Below are 14,376 nucleotides of genomic sequence, written 5' to 3'. Positions count from 1 at the left end.
AATCTCCAATTGCATTTTTTTCGTCGAAAATGTACAATTTTTAACGAAAATTCACTTTTTTCAAAAAGTTACATTTTTATGTTGTTTTTCTCAATTTTCTGGCTCGAAAAATATCAACATTTCAATTTTTTTCTCAAAATTTTGACTCGAAAATTCCGCAATTTTTAATTTTTAAAAAAATCACTTTTTTTCACATTTTTCACTTGGAAGTCTTCAAAAATTGCAAAATTGAAAAAATATTAGAAAACCTCAAAAAATTAGTTTTCGACTGTTTATGTCCAGTTTTTACAATTTTTTTTCAAAAAACAGCCTGACTTTTAAAAAAATGTATCAAAAAATTGCAATTTTACAATTTTTAGCGAAAATTCAATTCTTTCAAAAAGTTACATTTTTATGCTTTTTCTCAAATTTTTGACTTGGAAATTTTCAAAAATTGAAATTTTCGTGGAAAATATTAGAAAAAATCCTAAAAATGTAATTTTCGACTGTTTTGACCAACTGTTTTCTTCAAAAAACCGCAAAAAAAAATGTTTTTTCTTCTTTTTCTTTTTTCTTTCTTTGGTAAATTTTGTGTTTTTGTTTAAAAAAAAATTAAGAATAAAAGTTGAAATTTATCGAAAAATTAATACTATTTTTAATAAAATTGGCTAGGTTTTTCTCGAGCATTTTGGTCAGAAAATCTCCGAAAAATTGCAGTCTTTTTGGCGAAAATTTACAGTTTTTTAAGGAAAAAATTCAATTTTTTCACAAAGTTACATTTTTATGCTTTTTCTCAATTTTTTGACACACAAATTCCCAAAATTTCAATTTTTTTAAAAATCACAATTCCAAAATTTTGATTAGTAGATTTCCAAAAATTGCAATTTCCGGAAAAAAATAGATTTTTATGCGTTTTCTCAAAAAAAAAAATTAGAAAACCCAAAAAGTTGCAGTTTTTCATCGAAAATTTCAATTTTTAGTAAAAATTCAAATTTTTCCAAAAGTTACATTTTTATGCTTTCTCTCAAATTTTTGACTTGAAATTTACCAAACTTTCAATTTTTTTTAAATCACAAATTTAGTGTTTTTCTCATTTTTTGACTTGAAAATTTCCAAAAATTGCAATTTTCGGAAAAAAATAGGATTTGTATGCGTTTTCTCAAAAAAAAAATTAGAGAACCCAAAAAATTGCAGTTTTTTCATCGAAAATTTCAATTTTTAGCAAAAAGTTGAAATTTCTAGTTTTTCTTCAAATATATGACTTGGAAATTCCCAAAATTTTCAATTTTCAGGAAAAAATATTTAAAAACTGCAAAAAAAAAAAATTAATTTTCGACTCTTTCTTTTCCAAAAAAAAACAATTTTTTTTTCAAAAAACCGCCAAAATCTGTTTTTCGTCGTTTTTCTCATATTCTCCCTCCAATTAAATTTTCAAAAAAAAAAAAAACATTTTCAGATTCGTCGTAATGAACTAGACCTTGCTACACAAAAAGCAGTTAAAAATGGGTAGAGTTTCGTGGATTATTGCCTTATATCTTACAATCAACGTGGTTATTGTTGTTAATGGAGATCGGGTGACTAGAAGTTAGTTTTTTTAATGGAAAATAGGAAAAAAAGGTTTTTTTTTTTGGGGAAAAAAAGTATTTTCGTATGGAAAATCTTCAAAAATCGCGATTTTTAATTATTTGTATGTAAAAACTCGAAAAAGGATGTGTTTTTTGCCCAAAATTGCAATTTTTAAAGCAATTTTCTAAAAATATTCTATAAAAAAAAAGAGTCGAAAAAATCATAAAAATGTGAAATTCGGCAATTTAAAAGTCATAAGCTTAATAAAAAACGTGATTTTTTTGTCAAAAAAAACTTAAATTTCAATTATTTCAATTAAAATTCTGTTTAATTTTCTAAAATCAACATTTTAAACAAAGAAAAAAATCATGAAAACTAACTAACTACGCATTTCTTAAAGTTTCTCCATTTCCAGATGTTGAAGTAACGGCGGAAGAAGAAAAAATACGGGATAAATTGGGATATGAAGCGATTAGAGATATTCATCGAGACATGGACGATGATCATTCGGGTTCAATCGATCGAAATGAATCGACTGGGGTAAGAAATAAGGAGAAAATTTCGATTTTTTAGCACCAAAAATATCTAGCAGACCCAGAAACATAACTTTGTTGGAAATTCTTCTTAATGTTTTTCTTGTTGCTGCAAAATAACTGAATTTTGCTGAAAATTGCCAAATTTTCATGTTGTTTGTGCGAATTCTATAGAAAATATGATATTTATAACGAAAATACATTGAAACTTGTTGAAAACCATGACATTTGGGAAATTTGGGTCTGCTAAACAATTAGCAGGCCATACTTGGGTCTGCTAAATAATTAGCAGACCCAAATCCAGAAATTATCGTTTTTTTCCGTTTATTCTTATGTTTTTCATTTCAGTTTATGAAAGAAGATATGCAAATGCGTGGATCCGAACGAACTAGACGGGAGAATAAGTTCCATGGCGACGACGATGCGATTACTGTAGACGATCTGTGGGAGGCCTGGTTTGAGAGTATCGAGAGAACTTGGACGAATGAAAGGGTGAAAATTTGCTTTTGTTTTTGTCAATTTGGCTTGAAATTCTTGAAATTCAAAGTAAAAAAGGCTGCTCCTGAACAGAAAACACAAAAATTGCATTTTTAGCTTGAAAACTAGATTTTCGTTGAAAAAAATTCCGAAAAGTCGAATTTTCTCGACTGAAACCCAGAAAATCTTGCTCTTTTTAATTGTGCACAACCATTTTTGGGGCCTGGCCTATTGAGCTCCGTCTTTTTTTTCGCAAAATCCGTGGCAAATGCGCTCTATCGGCAATTTTTGTCAGTGAAAATCACATATTTACCACCCGAAAACCTGGGAAATATGCCATTTTTCATTCCAAAGATTTCTCACTGAGCATATTTGACCACTTTCCCGGGTAACCGCTGGACAAATTTTCATTTTTCTAAAAATTTCAGCTCGTCGAATGGCTCATCAACGACGTAAACCTTCCCAGCATTGTTGAAGCAGTAAAAGCCAAGAAAATTGATGGGAAGATTCTTCCAAGATTTGCATCTCCAAATTCGGACTTTTTGAACAAAGAACTTGGCATAAAATCGTCGGTTTATCGTCAAAAACTTCGTTTGAACTCGTTGGATGTTGTACTTTTTGGGTATAAGGATAATAATAATCGAACAAAGGATATTCTATTGGCGTTTTTGGTATGGTTTTTGAAGGAATTTCAATTGAAAAGTTTTATAGAAGATATTTTAAGAATTAGGCTGAAATTAACTAGTAAAAGTCCAATTTTAAGCAAAAATTTAAACCGTACCTTATTTTTGACAATTGTCTTGATATTAAAACAACTCGCGGATTTTCAAAAAAAAAAAACTCTAGAGGTTTCCAGATTTTTCTGAAAAGTTTCCAGGTTTTTCTAGAAATTTTAAAAATTTTCTAGAAGTCCCGTCAAAAAAATTTTCGCGGGAAATTTCAAAATCTCGCCAAAATTTATATTCCCAATCAAATCCTTTCAACAGACGAAAACCCATTTTTTCCAGTAATATTACAGTACCCCTACAGTACCCCAACCATATCCCCCACTAACTCCAAACCAATATCCCTTCAAAAGACGAAAAGTCAATTTTTCTAAAACTACAGTAACCCTACAGTACCCCTACAGTACCCCAACCATATCCCCCACTAACTCCAAACCAATATCCCTTCAAAAGACGAAAAGTCAATTTTTCTAAAACTACAGTAATCCTACAGTACCCCTACAGTACCCCGACCATATCCCCACTAACTCCAAACCAATATCCTTTCAAAAAACGAAAAGTCAATTTTTCAAAAACTACAGTAAACCTACAGTACCCCTACAGTACCCCTACAGTACCCCTACTGTATCCCGACCATATCCCCACTAACCGTAAATCAATATCCCTTCAAAATAAGAAAAGTCAATTTTTCAAAAACTACAGTAACCCTACAGTACCCCTACAGTACCCCGACCATATCCCCCCACTAACTCCAAACCAATATCCTTTCAAAAAACGAAAAGTCAATTTTTCAAAAACTACAGTAAACCTACAGTACCCCTACTGTATCCCGACCATATCCCCACTAACCGTAAATCAATATCCCTTCAAAATAAGAAAAGTCAATTTTTCAAAAACTACAGTAACCCTACAGTACCCCTACAGTACCCCGACCATATCCCCACTAACTCCAAACCAATATCCTTTCAAAAAACGAAAAGTCAATTTTTCAAAAACTACAGTAAACCTACAGTACCCCTACAGTACCCCTACTGTATCCCGACCATATCCCCACTAACCGTAAATCAATATCCCTTCAAAATATGAAAAGTCAATTTTTCAAAAACTACAGTAACCCTACAGTACCCCTACAGTTTCCCGACCATATCCCCACTAACTCCAAACCAATATCCTTTCAAAATAGGAAAAGTCAATTTTTCTGAAACTACAGTAATCCTACAGTACCCCTACAGTACCCCTACAGTTTCCCGACCATATCCCCACTAACCCCAAACCAATATCCCTTCAAAAGACGAAAACCCATTTTTTCCAGTAATACTACAGTACCCCTACAGTACCTCTACAGTACCCCAACCATATCCCCCACTAACTCCAAACCAATATCCCTTCAAAATAAGAAAAGTCAATTTTTCTAAAACTACAGTAATCCTACAGTACCCCTACCGTACCCCTACAGTTTCCCGACCATATTCCCACTAACCCTAAACCAATATCCCTTCAAAATAAGAAAAGTCAATTTTTCTAAAACTACAGTACCCCTACAGTACCCCTACAGTTTCCCGACCATATCCCCACTAACCCCAAACCAATATCCCTTCAAAAGACGAAAACCCATTTTTTCCAGTAATACTACAGTACCCCTACAGTACCTCTACAGTACCCCAACCATATCCCCCACTAACTCCAAACCAATATCCCTTCAAAAGACGAAAAGTCAATTTTTCTAAAACTACAGTAACCCTACAGTACCCCTACAGTACCCCAACCATATCCCCCACTAACTCCAAACCAATATCCCTTCAAAAGACGAAAAGTCAATTTTTCTAAAACTACAGTAATCCTACAGTACCCCTACAGTACCCCGACCATATCCCCACTAACTCCAAACCAATATCCTTTCAAAAAACGAAAAGTCAATTTTTCAAAAACTACAGTAAACCTACAGTACCCCTACAGTACCCCTACTGTATCCCGACCATATCCCCACTAACCGTAAATCAATATCCCTTCAAAATAAGAAAAGTCAATTTTTCAAAAACTACAGTAACCCTACAGTACCCCTACAGTACCCCGACCATATCCCCCCACTAACTCCAAACCAATATCCTTTCAAAAAACGAAAAGTCAATTTTTCAAAAACTACAGTAAACCTACAGTACCCCTACTGTATCCCGACCATATCCCCACTAACCGTAAATCAATATCCCTTCAAAATAAGAAAAGTCAATTTTTCAAAAACTACAGTAACCCTACAGTACCCCTACAGTACCCCGACCATATCCCCACTAACTCCAAACCAATATCCTTTCAAAAAACGAAAAGTCAATTTTTCAAAAACTACAGTAAACCTACAGTACCCCTACAGTACCCCTACTGTATCCCGACCATATCCCCACTAACCGTAAATCAATATCCCTTCAAAATATGAAAAGTCAATTTTTCAAAAACTACAGTAACCCTACAGTACCCCTACAGTTTCCCGACCATATCCCCACTAACTCCAAACCAATATCCTTTCAAAATAGGAGAAGTCAATTTTTCTAAAACTACAGTAATCCTACAGTACCCCCAACGAAAAAAACACATTGAAAATTGTAAATTTTGAAAATAAAAATACTTAAAAAACTGTAAAAAAAATTTAAATTTCATTAGTTTCTTAAACTGCCATTTTTCCAAGTAGAAACTCAATTTTTCCGTAAATTTAAAATTTAATTTTAAAAAATTGAATTTCCACGAAAAATAACCAATACATTTTTTTTACCTCTTTTTTATATAAAAAAGTAAAAAATTCCACTTAGAAATTTGATTTCCCATTAATTTTCCGACATTTTCTCCTAAAATTTCAATATATTTTCAGGCACTTCTCCTAACATCACTCATCTTTTTATACGTCCGCCAAAAACAAAAGGCTCAGCAAAAAGTCAATGAATTATCAAATAAGTTGACCGAACTGAAATGTATGGAAACCGAATTTGAAGATGTTCAGAAAATGTTGAATGACGAGAGAAGTAAACGGTGAGAAATTGAGAGTTTTCGATGATGAATTTTGATTTTTTACATTGAAAAATGTGTGAAAATGCGGCAAAAATTGTCATATTCACTGCAACTTTTTTCGAACGAGGGACGAGGCCAAAAGGTTTCTAGACCATGGCCGAGTCCCCGACAAATTTCAGCGACCAGCGACTTGCTTTGTTTTCTGCGTGTTTTCTTTCATTTTTCACCGATTTTTTCCGTTTTTTCTTATCAAAACAAATAAATAAATATTTTTTGCAGATGCTAAAACAATTTCCAAGTGAAAAAATTGTGAATTCAGTCGGCAAGTAGCAGTGAGAGTGGGCAATGTAATATGATGGATTACGGCTATACAAAACCCAAACTTTTTCTGAAACATGATATATATGCTTTTAACATGCTAAAAGTACCTGATTTTCATAACGAGACAGCTTAAAAAGTTTTTAGATTTTCAAAATTCAACATTTTGTGCCAAAATCTCGACTTTTTTACCAAAAAAGTTGAATTTTGAAAATCTCAAAACTTTTTCAGCGGTCTCGTTATGAAAATCAGGTACTTTTAGCATCTAAACAGCATATGTATCATGTTTGGGGAAAAGTTTGGGTTTTGTATTCCCGTAATCCATCATATTACATTGACGACTTTCACCGCTACTTGCCGGCTGAATTCACAATTTTTTAATCTGGAAATTATTTTAGCATTAACAAAAAATATGTTTTTATCAGTTTTAATAAGAAAACACGGGAAAAATCGGTGAAAAACACAAGAAAACAAAGCAAGTAGAAAATGTCGTAAAATGCGGTGTTTTGTGTGCAAACACCGATTTTTCTTTTTCTCGGCCCTCGTTCGAAAAAAGTCGCAGTGTATACTATGTACTTTTTGAAAAAAAAAACATTTTTAAAATTTTCAGAATTTAAATTTAAGTTTAAGCGCCAAATTTTAGGTTTTTTTTCGAATAAAATTCAATTTTTCGCCGACAAAATTTAGAATTTTGCAAAAATTTTCAGATTTAGGTGAGAATTCGAGTTTTCAAAAGCCAATTTTAAGAAGTAGATTAATTTTTTAAACTTCTCCAAAAAAGCTCCAATTTTCATGTAAAATTTGAATTTTTTAATTTGGAATTTGGATTTTTCATATCACAATTTAAATTTCTCTGAAAACAAGTTTTATCATTGAAATTGAAATTTGAAAAGCAAACGGTGAGAAATTGAGAGTTTTCGATGAAAAATTAAATTTTTTTTGCATTGAAAAATTTGTGAAAATGCGACAAAAATTTGTCATATTATGTACTTTTTGAAAAAAAAATCATTTTTAAAATTTTCAGAATTTAAATTTAAATTTAAGCGCCGAATTTTAGGTTTTTTTTTCGAATAAATTTAGAATTTTGCAATAATTTTCAGATTTAGGTGAGAATTCGAATTTTCAAAATTCAATTTTAAGAAGTAGATTAATTTTTTAAACTTAATAAGCTCCAATTTTCATGTAAAATTTTGATTTTTTTTTTGGAATTTGGAATTTAAATTTTTCATATCGAAATTTTCAAATTTAAATTTAAATTTTTTTAAAAATTAATATCTTGAAATTTTTTCTCCAAAATTCCCAATTTTCCAGATCAATTTCCGATGGAGTTGTGAATCACACAGAAATGGAGAACCTCCGTGTCCAGCTGGAAGAAGCCGAACGACGGCTTGAAGCGAATTCGAATGGTTCTCAAGCTCCTCTTGCACTTCAGCCATTGCTTAGAAGAACTTGCGAGAATGAGATGGCTTTTCTGGAAAAGCAGAGACAAGAGTTCGTATATTTTATTTAAAAATTAAGAAAAATGGCTGAAAAAGAAAATTTTTACTGAATTCGAAAAAAAAAACAGAAAAATCCTAAATTTTCGAAGCATTTTTCTGAATTTAGCGAACCGAAATTGGTAAATTCGCTAACTTTTATGTTTTTACAAAAGTTCGTATTTTTTTATTTAAAAATTAAGAAAAATAGCTAAAAAAGAAAATTTTACTGAATTCTGGCAAAGGGTGTCATTTTTCGATTTTTGTTTTTCCGTGAAAATCGAAAAATCGAAAAAAAAAATGTTCAGAAAATAAACCATAAAATATGATTTTTTATCTAATTTTGTTTATATTGGTTTAAAAAACATTAAAATTTATTCTAAAATGAAGGATAATGACCAAAATATCAAGCTAATGTTTGAAAAATCGAAAAATCGAAGAAACGAAAAACGAAATTTTTCGATTTTCGATTTTCTGAAAAAATCGAAAAATCGACACCCTTGATTCTGGCAAGAAAAAAGTTTAAATTTTTAAATTTAGAAAGAACAATTCTAATTTTGGTGCATTTTTCTGAATTTAGCGGACCGAAATTGATAAATTCGCTAACTTTTATGCTTTTAATTACCTAATTTCCATTTAAAAAAAAATTTTCCAAAAAAAAAAAATCTGAAAATTATGAATTTCCAACTCTAATAAATTTTCCCCATTTTTTTGCAGTTGCTTCAAGGAAATGAAAGAGGCCATCGAAATGGTGGATCGTCTACAGAAAAAGCAAGGAAGTGTACTTTCCTCGTTGAAATTGGCAACTGGAGCAGCTTCCACGTCGGATCAAGTCGATTCGAAGATTTTCGCGTTGAAGTTAGTGAAAAATTCGGAGAAATTGCGGGAAAACCAACTGAAAATTTGGAATTTTTTAATTAGCAGATCCAATTTTAAAAGAGGTCTGCTAATTATATAGTCAGTCAATCAGATTCAGAAAATTCATGTGAACATTTCAAATGGCACCGTGGATTTATTGAAAATAGATTTTTACATATGCTTTTTTTTCAATTTCAATAAAACACAATAGTTGTATAAAAAATTTTGGGATAACCTGTTTTTATTAATGCTCCAAAAACTGAAAATTTAACAAAAAAACGGAATTTTGCATTGGGTCTGCTAAATAGCGTTGGTCTGCTAAATAATAAATATTTAGCAGACCCAATTATGGTCTGCTAATTATTTAGCAGACCCAAGTATGGCCTGCTAAATATTTAGCAGACCCAAGTATGGCCTGCTAATTATTTAGTAGACCCAAGTGTAATCTGCTAAATATTTAGCAGACCCAATTATGGTCTGCTAATTATTTAGCAGACCCAATTATGGTCTGCTAAATATTTAGCAGACCCAAATCCCAAATTTTATTGTATTTTATTCGATTCAAAAATAGTTTCCCCATTAAAAATTCTCCGGATTTTCCAGAAGTCGAATGGAAAAAATCCACACATTGACACGTGAAACTCAAGAACGATGGCTTCAAATTGAATCACTTTGCGGTTTTCCACTTCTATATTTAAATGGTAAATTTCGGCAATAATTTTTTTGTTCGTTTGTTTTTGTTATGTAACTGAATTAGTTAATACTAACTATGAATAAATGGTTTTTTCCACGGAAAAATCGTTTAAAATTTAGTTTTGTTTTCTGGGAAAAAATAATTTCAGAAACCGAACATATCAATCGATCAATTGCCTCATCACATTTCTACAATAAAAGTCATGAAGGTACCTTTTTTCGGCCAAAAAAATAAAAAATTCGATTTATGACAATATAAATTCACATAAATTGTGAGAAAAATGAATAAAGATTGCAAAAATTCAGAATTTTTCATAAAAAATTGTTTACAAGGGCAGATGTCCGATTTAATTTAAAAAAAAAGAAAATTCAGAAGTTAAAAAATAATTTTTAAAAAATCCCTAGAACTCCCAATCTTTTAAGAGAAAGTCCCTAAAATTGAAATTGTTAAAAATTCCGAAATTATTATATGAGCTACTAAGAATTTAAATTTTTGTGAAAAATGTATAAATTAAGTAAAAATTTCTAGAATTTTCAGTTTAAAATTTTACAATTTCAGGTTCCTCCTCTTCCGGCTCAATTTCAAATGCTCATTCAAATCCCAATGCAGTTAATTCAAATTTTGTGAAAAAAGTGTCACCGGTGCGGTTTTTGAAGGGAAAATTGTGAAAATCTATATGAAAATCATTTAAAAAAAATCACTCCAAATTATGTAATTAAAAATTTTTGAAAATTGTTCACCAAATTAATCACTTAAAAAATTAAAATTTCACAAGTTTTTTTATTAAAAAAAAAGAGTACAAATTAAAGGTGGTGTAGTCGAATTTTTTTTATTGCTTTATTAGACTCAAAATTGTCTAAAAACACCGAATTTCATAATGAAACTTCTTGAAAACTTTTCAAAAAAAAAAGGTTATGACGCCTCAAAAAATGGCCTAAAATTAGTTAAAATTTGAAATTTGACCTACTTGTCAAGCGGCTGGAAACAATTTTTTTTTTGAAATCACTGTCAAATTTTGAGTATACAATGTAATTATGTTGCGTTTTCAACTTCATTAAGGTATTTTAAAGTCGATGGACGGCGAGATTTGATTCATAACATTTTAAAATCTCGCCGTCCATCGACTTTAAAATACCTTAATCAAGTTGAAAACGCAACATAATTACATTGTATACTCAAAATTTGACAGTGATTTCAAAAAAAAATTGTTTCCAGCCGCTTGACAAGTAGGTCAAATTTCAAATTTCAACTAATTTTAGGCCATTTTTTGAGGCGTCATAACCTTTTTTTTTGAAAAGTTTTCAAGAAGTTTCATTATGAAATTCGGTGTTTTCAGACAATTTTAAGTCTAATAAAGCAATTTTTAAAAAATTCGACGACTACACCACATTTAAATGAAAATTATGGAACAATCAAATTAAAAAAAAAAATTTTAAAAAAATTCTGAAAATCAAAATTTTTTTAAAAATTGCAATGGAATGTTTTTAAAACTTTAAAAATAATGAAATTTACAATTTCAGCCAATTCCACCTTCCCAACAAACTGCAAATCTTCGATTTGTTCCCACCGAGCAAAGTGATAGTATTCATTCTGAAGACACGTCACCAATTGTCGAAGACGTGGCAATTTCCAGAAGCTTAACGTTAGTTTCGTTGAGAAATCTGTTTTTTTTTAATTAAGAAAAATTAATTTAAACTGTCCAAAAATGTAGAAAAAAAACATAATTTGAAATTTTGAAATAATTTTTTTTTTGGGAATTTTTTAAAAATTAGTTTCTGAGAAATTAAAAAAATTCCACGTGGATTATTCATAATTTTTTTAAAAATTAAAATTAAAATAAATTTAAAAAATTAAAAAAGAAAAAATCACAAAATCCACGGAAAAAATTAGAAAAAAAAGTTTTTCAAAATTCCACGTAAATCCTCTCAGTAGCTTTCAGAAAATTTTAAATTTAGCGCAAATTTTTTTTCATATTTCCAGTCAAGACCTAGCTGAAGCTGATATGCAGTCAATAGTATCCGGTTCTACAAATGGCTCGGGCTCCGTAGCTGCTCTTAAAAAGCGAAAAGGAATTTTCCCGAAACTTTTCCGCCGAAATACATCGAAATCTAGCAGTCTGGGTGGCACTTCTAATTAATTTTTCCCCATTTTTTGCCTTTTTTTCTTCTTCCATTTGCTCCTGGTGATTTTCTGTGATATTTTATGATTTTTAAGTTTTTTTTGTTGTTTGAAAATTTAAAATTCGGTTAGTTTTTAGTGGTTTTGAATCTAATTTTAGAAGAAAAAAACTAGATTCAAAGCTTTTTCCGTCCAAAATTTCACCATCTTCTTCCTGAAAAATGATCTTTTACCAAATCAAATGGACTTTAATTTTTAAGAATTCTATGCCTCGAAATATTTTTTGTTTAAATAAAAAATTAATTCGAACATTTTTGGATTTCAAATTTTTAAATAAAAAAATAGCGGGAAATTTATGAAAAAAAAGCACTGAAAAATTCACAAAATTAATGAAAATTTTTTTTGTTGAAATTTTCGGAATTTTTTTTAATTGAGCAATATTTGAAATTCAAATTTAAAAAAAATTCGGAAACCGAAATATTTAACATTTACAAAAAATACCACGGATTTGGGAAAATTCTAAATTTTGAGACCGAATTTATTTCAAAAATTTAAATAATTTCAAAAAAAAAATTGAATTCCTCCGGGAATTTTGAGGTTTCTCAAAAAAATTAAAGATCTATGAAGAAATTTGAATTCCACGTGGAATTTTCTCACTAGGGATCCGTCAGAAGGTACCCATTGCATATGAGACCTATGCCATTCTATAGTGCATGTCTTAAAACGGTTACTCGTGAGCACTGCAACTTTTTTCAAATGAGGGCCGAGAAAAAATGCGAAAAATCGGTGTTTGCACACAATACACCGCATTTTACGACATTTTCTACTTGCTTTGTTTTCTTGTGTTTTTCACCGATTTTTCCCGTGTTTTCTTATAAAACTGATAAAGAAATATTTTTGTTAATGCTAAAATAATTTCCAGATGAAGAAATTGTGAATTCAGTCGGCAAGTAGCGGTAAAAGTGGTCAATGTAATATGATGGATTACGGGAATAAAAAACCCAAACTTTTTCCCAAACATGATACATATGCTGTTTAGATGCTAAAAGTACTCTGATTTTCATAACGAGACCGCTGAAAAAGTTTTGAGATTTTCAAAATTCAACTTTTTTTGTGAAAAAGTCGAGATTTTGGCACAAAATGTTGAACTATGAAAATCTCAAAATTTTTTAAGCTGTCTTGTTATGAAAATCAGGTACTTTTAGCATGTTAAAAGCATATATATCATGTTTCAGAAAAAGTTTGGGTTTTGTATAGCCGTAATCCATCATATTACATTGACCACTTTTACCGCTACTTGCCGACTGAATTCACAATTTTTTCACTTGGAAATTGTTTTAGCATCTGCAAAAAGTATTTATTTATCAGTTTTAATAAGAAAACACGGGAAAAATCGGTGAAAAACGAAAGAAAACACGCAGAAAACAAAGCAAGATAAATGGCCGCTGAAATTTGTCGGGGACTCGGCCATGGCCTAGAAACCTTTTTGCCTCGTCCCTCGTTCGAATAAAATTTGCAGTGGTGAGTTTTCAGGCAAAACTCCAGAACCAAGCTCACGGTGGGCTCTCAATGATCTTAAAATAGCACTGTAAGGAAGAACTTTAACGATCTAACGAAGCAATTTTCCATATTCACTTTGGTAGCTCATATCTCCATGGATAAATTTTTTACAGAAAAGTCATCGGTACTAGTCCTAAATCACCCCGCCACTTTTTTTTCTTTAAATTTAAATAAATTTTCAAATAAAAACGTGTGGAGTTTTTGTATTTTTAGGCTTAAGAAAAAAAAAAAAAAAAAAAAAAAAAAAAAAACAGGGGTGTGCGGATAATAGCCGAATTAGCCGAATTAGCCGATCGGCTGATTCGGCTAACTCGGCTAATATTAGTCGAATTATCCGTTAGCCGAATTTTGTACCAATTAGTCGAGTTAGCCGTCTGCCGACTTTTTGACAGTTCGGCTAATCCGAAGTTATCCGTTAGCCGATTTTGGCCGATGTTAGCCGAATTCGCCGATCGGCTATTTCGGCTAATTCAACTAACATATTTTTTTGGAAAACAAAATTTTGTGAAATTGTATGATTTTTTCCTATTTGAACAGTCGTTCATCACTGAATTTGCTCAATAACAATGAACAAATTAACCCAAGACCTGAATTAACAGAAAGAACGAAAAAAGCTTGACCAGATGAATTTTATCCGAATTAGCCGAATTAGCCGAAAATTAGCCGATTTGACCGATTGATTTTAGCCGAATTAGCCGTTAGCCGAAAATTTTGAAATTAGCCGTTAGCCGAATTACCCGTTAGCCGGTTTTCAAAAAATCGGCACTAACCGATTTATCCGTTAGCCGAAAAAATCGGTTATCCACACACCCCTGACTAGTACCAAGTCATCAACTGAAAAGTTGTTGATGCTGTTGTAAAGAACAAGTTTGTAGTTAAAAGTTTTGTACCAAAAAATTGTTGTCTTAGAGAAAAGCATTAGAAACGGAATAGCAGCATTAAAATAACAACAGCAGTTGCCGCACTTCACGAGGCTGTCTCTCAAACAAAATTTTTTTGGTAAAAAACTTTCAACTACAAACTTGTTTTTTACAGCAATATCAACAACTTATCAGTTGATGACTTTTCTGTAAAAAATT

General features: G+C 30.8%; 1 protein-coding gene across 3 annotated transcripts; it reads left to right on the top strand.

The window, feature by feature from the left end:
- Nucleotides 1-1,424: 1,424 nt before the first annotated feature.
- On the top strand, nucleotides 1,425-12,048 carry stim-1 (Stromal interaction molecule 1). Of its 3 annotated transcripts, NM_171858.6 has the most exons (12): nucleotides 1,436-1,563; nucleotides 1,961-2,085; nucleotides 2,427-2,570; nucleotides 2,984-3,226; nucleotides 6,138-6,295; nucleotides 7,904-8,083; nucleotides 8,785-8,925; nucleotides 9,529-9,626; nucleotides 9,768-9,827; nucleotides 10,178-10,260; nucleotides 11,140-11,261; nucleotides 11,600-12,047. In NM_171858.6, exons 1-12 carry the CDS (start codon nucleotides 1,482-1,484, stop codon nucleotides 11,754-11,756), a joined length of 1,593 nt encoding a protein of 530 aa, NP_741074.1. In that variant the 5' UTR covers nucleotides 1,436-1,481; the 3' UTR covers nucleotides 11,757-12,047. The 3 variants fall into 3 exon arrangements, with proteins under 3 accessions (NP_001022916.1, NP_741073.1, NP_741074.1); NM_171065.6 differs by lacking the exon at nucleotides 9,768-9,827 and having other exon boundaries at nucleotides 1,430-1,563; nucleotides 11,600-12,048; NM_001027745.7 differs by lacking the exons at nucleotides 9,768-9,827; nucleotides 10,178-10,260; nucleotides 11,140-11,261; nucleotides 11,600-12,047 and having other exon boundaries at nucleotides 1,425-1,563; nucleotides 9,529-9,733.
- Nucleotides 12,049-14,376: the final 2,328 nt, after the last annotated feature.

Source organism: Caenorhabditis elegans, chromosome III, assembly GCF_000002985.6.
Source record: "Caenorhabditis elegans chromosome III".
Taxonomy (NCBI): domain Eukaryota; kingdom Metazoa; phylum Nematoda; class Chromadorea; order Rhabditida; family Rhabditidae; genus Caenorhabditis; species Caenorhabditis elegans.
This window is presented reverse-complemented; position numbering and strand designations above follow the sequence as displayed.

Excerpts from the sequence above, each read along its gene's own strand:
- stim-1 (NM_171858.6), top strand. The coding sequence starts at position 1,482 with ATGGGTAGAGTTTCGTGGATTATTGCCTTATATCTTACAATCAACGTG. Across the intron at positions 1,564-1,960 it reads TGGAGATCGGGTGACTAGAA|ATGTTGAAGTAACGGCGGAA; the intron begins GTTAGTTTTTTT and ends CTCCATTTCCAG. Across the intron at positions 2,571-2,983 it reads GAACTTGGACGAATGAAAGG|CTCGTCGAATGGCTCATCAA; the intron begins GTGAAAATTTGC and ends TAAAAATTTCAG.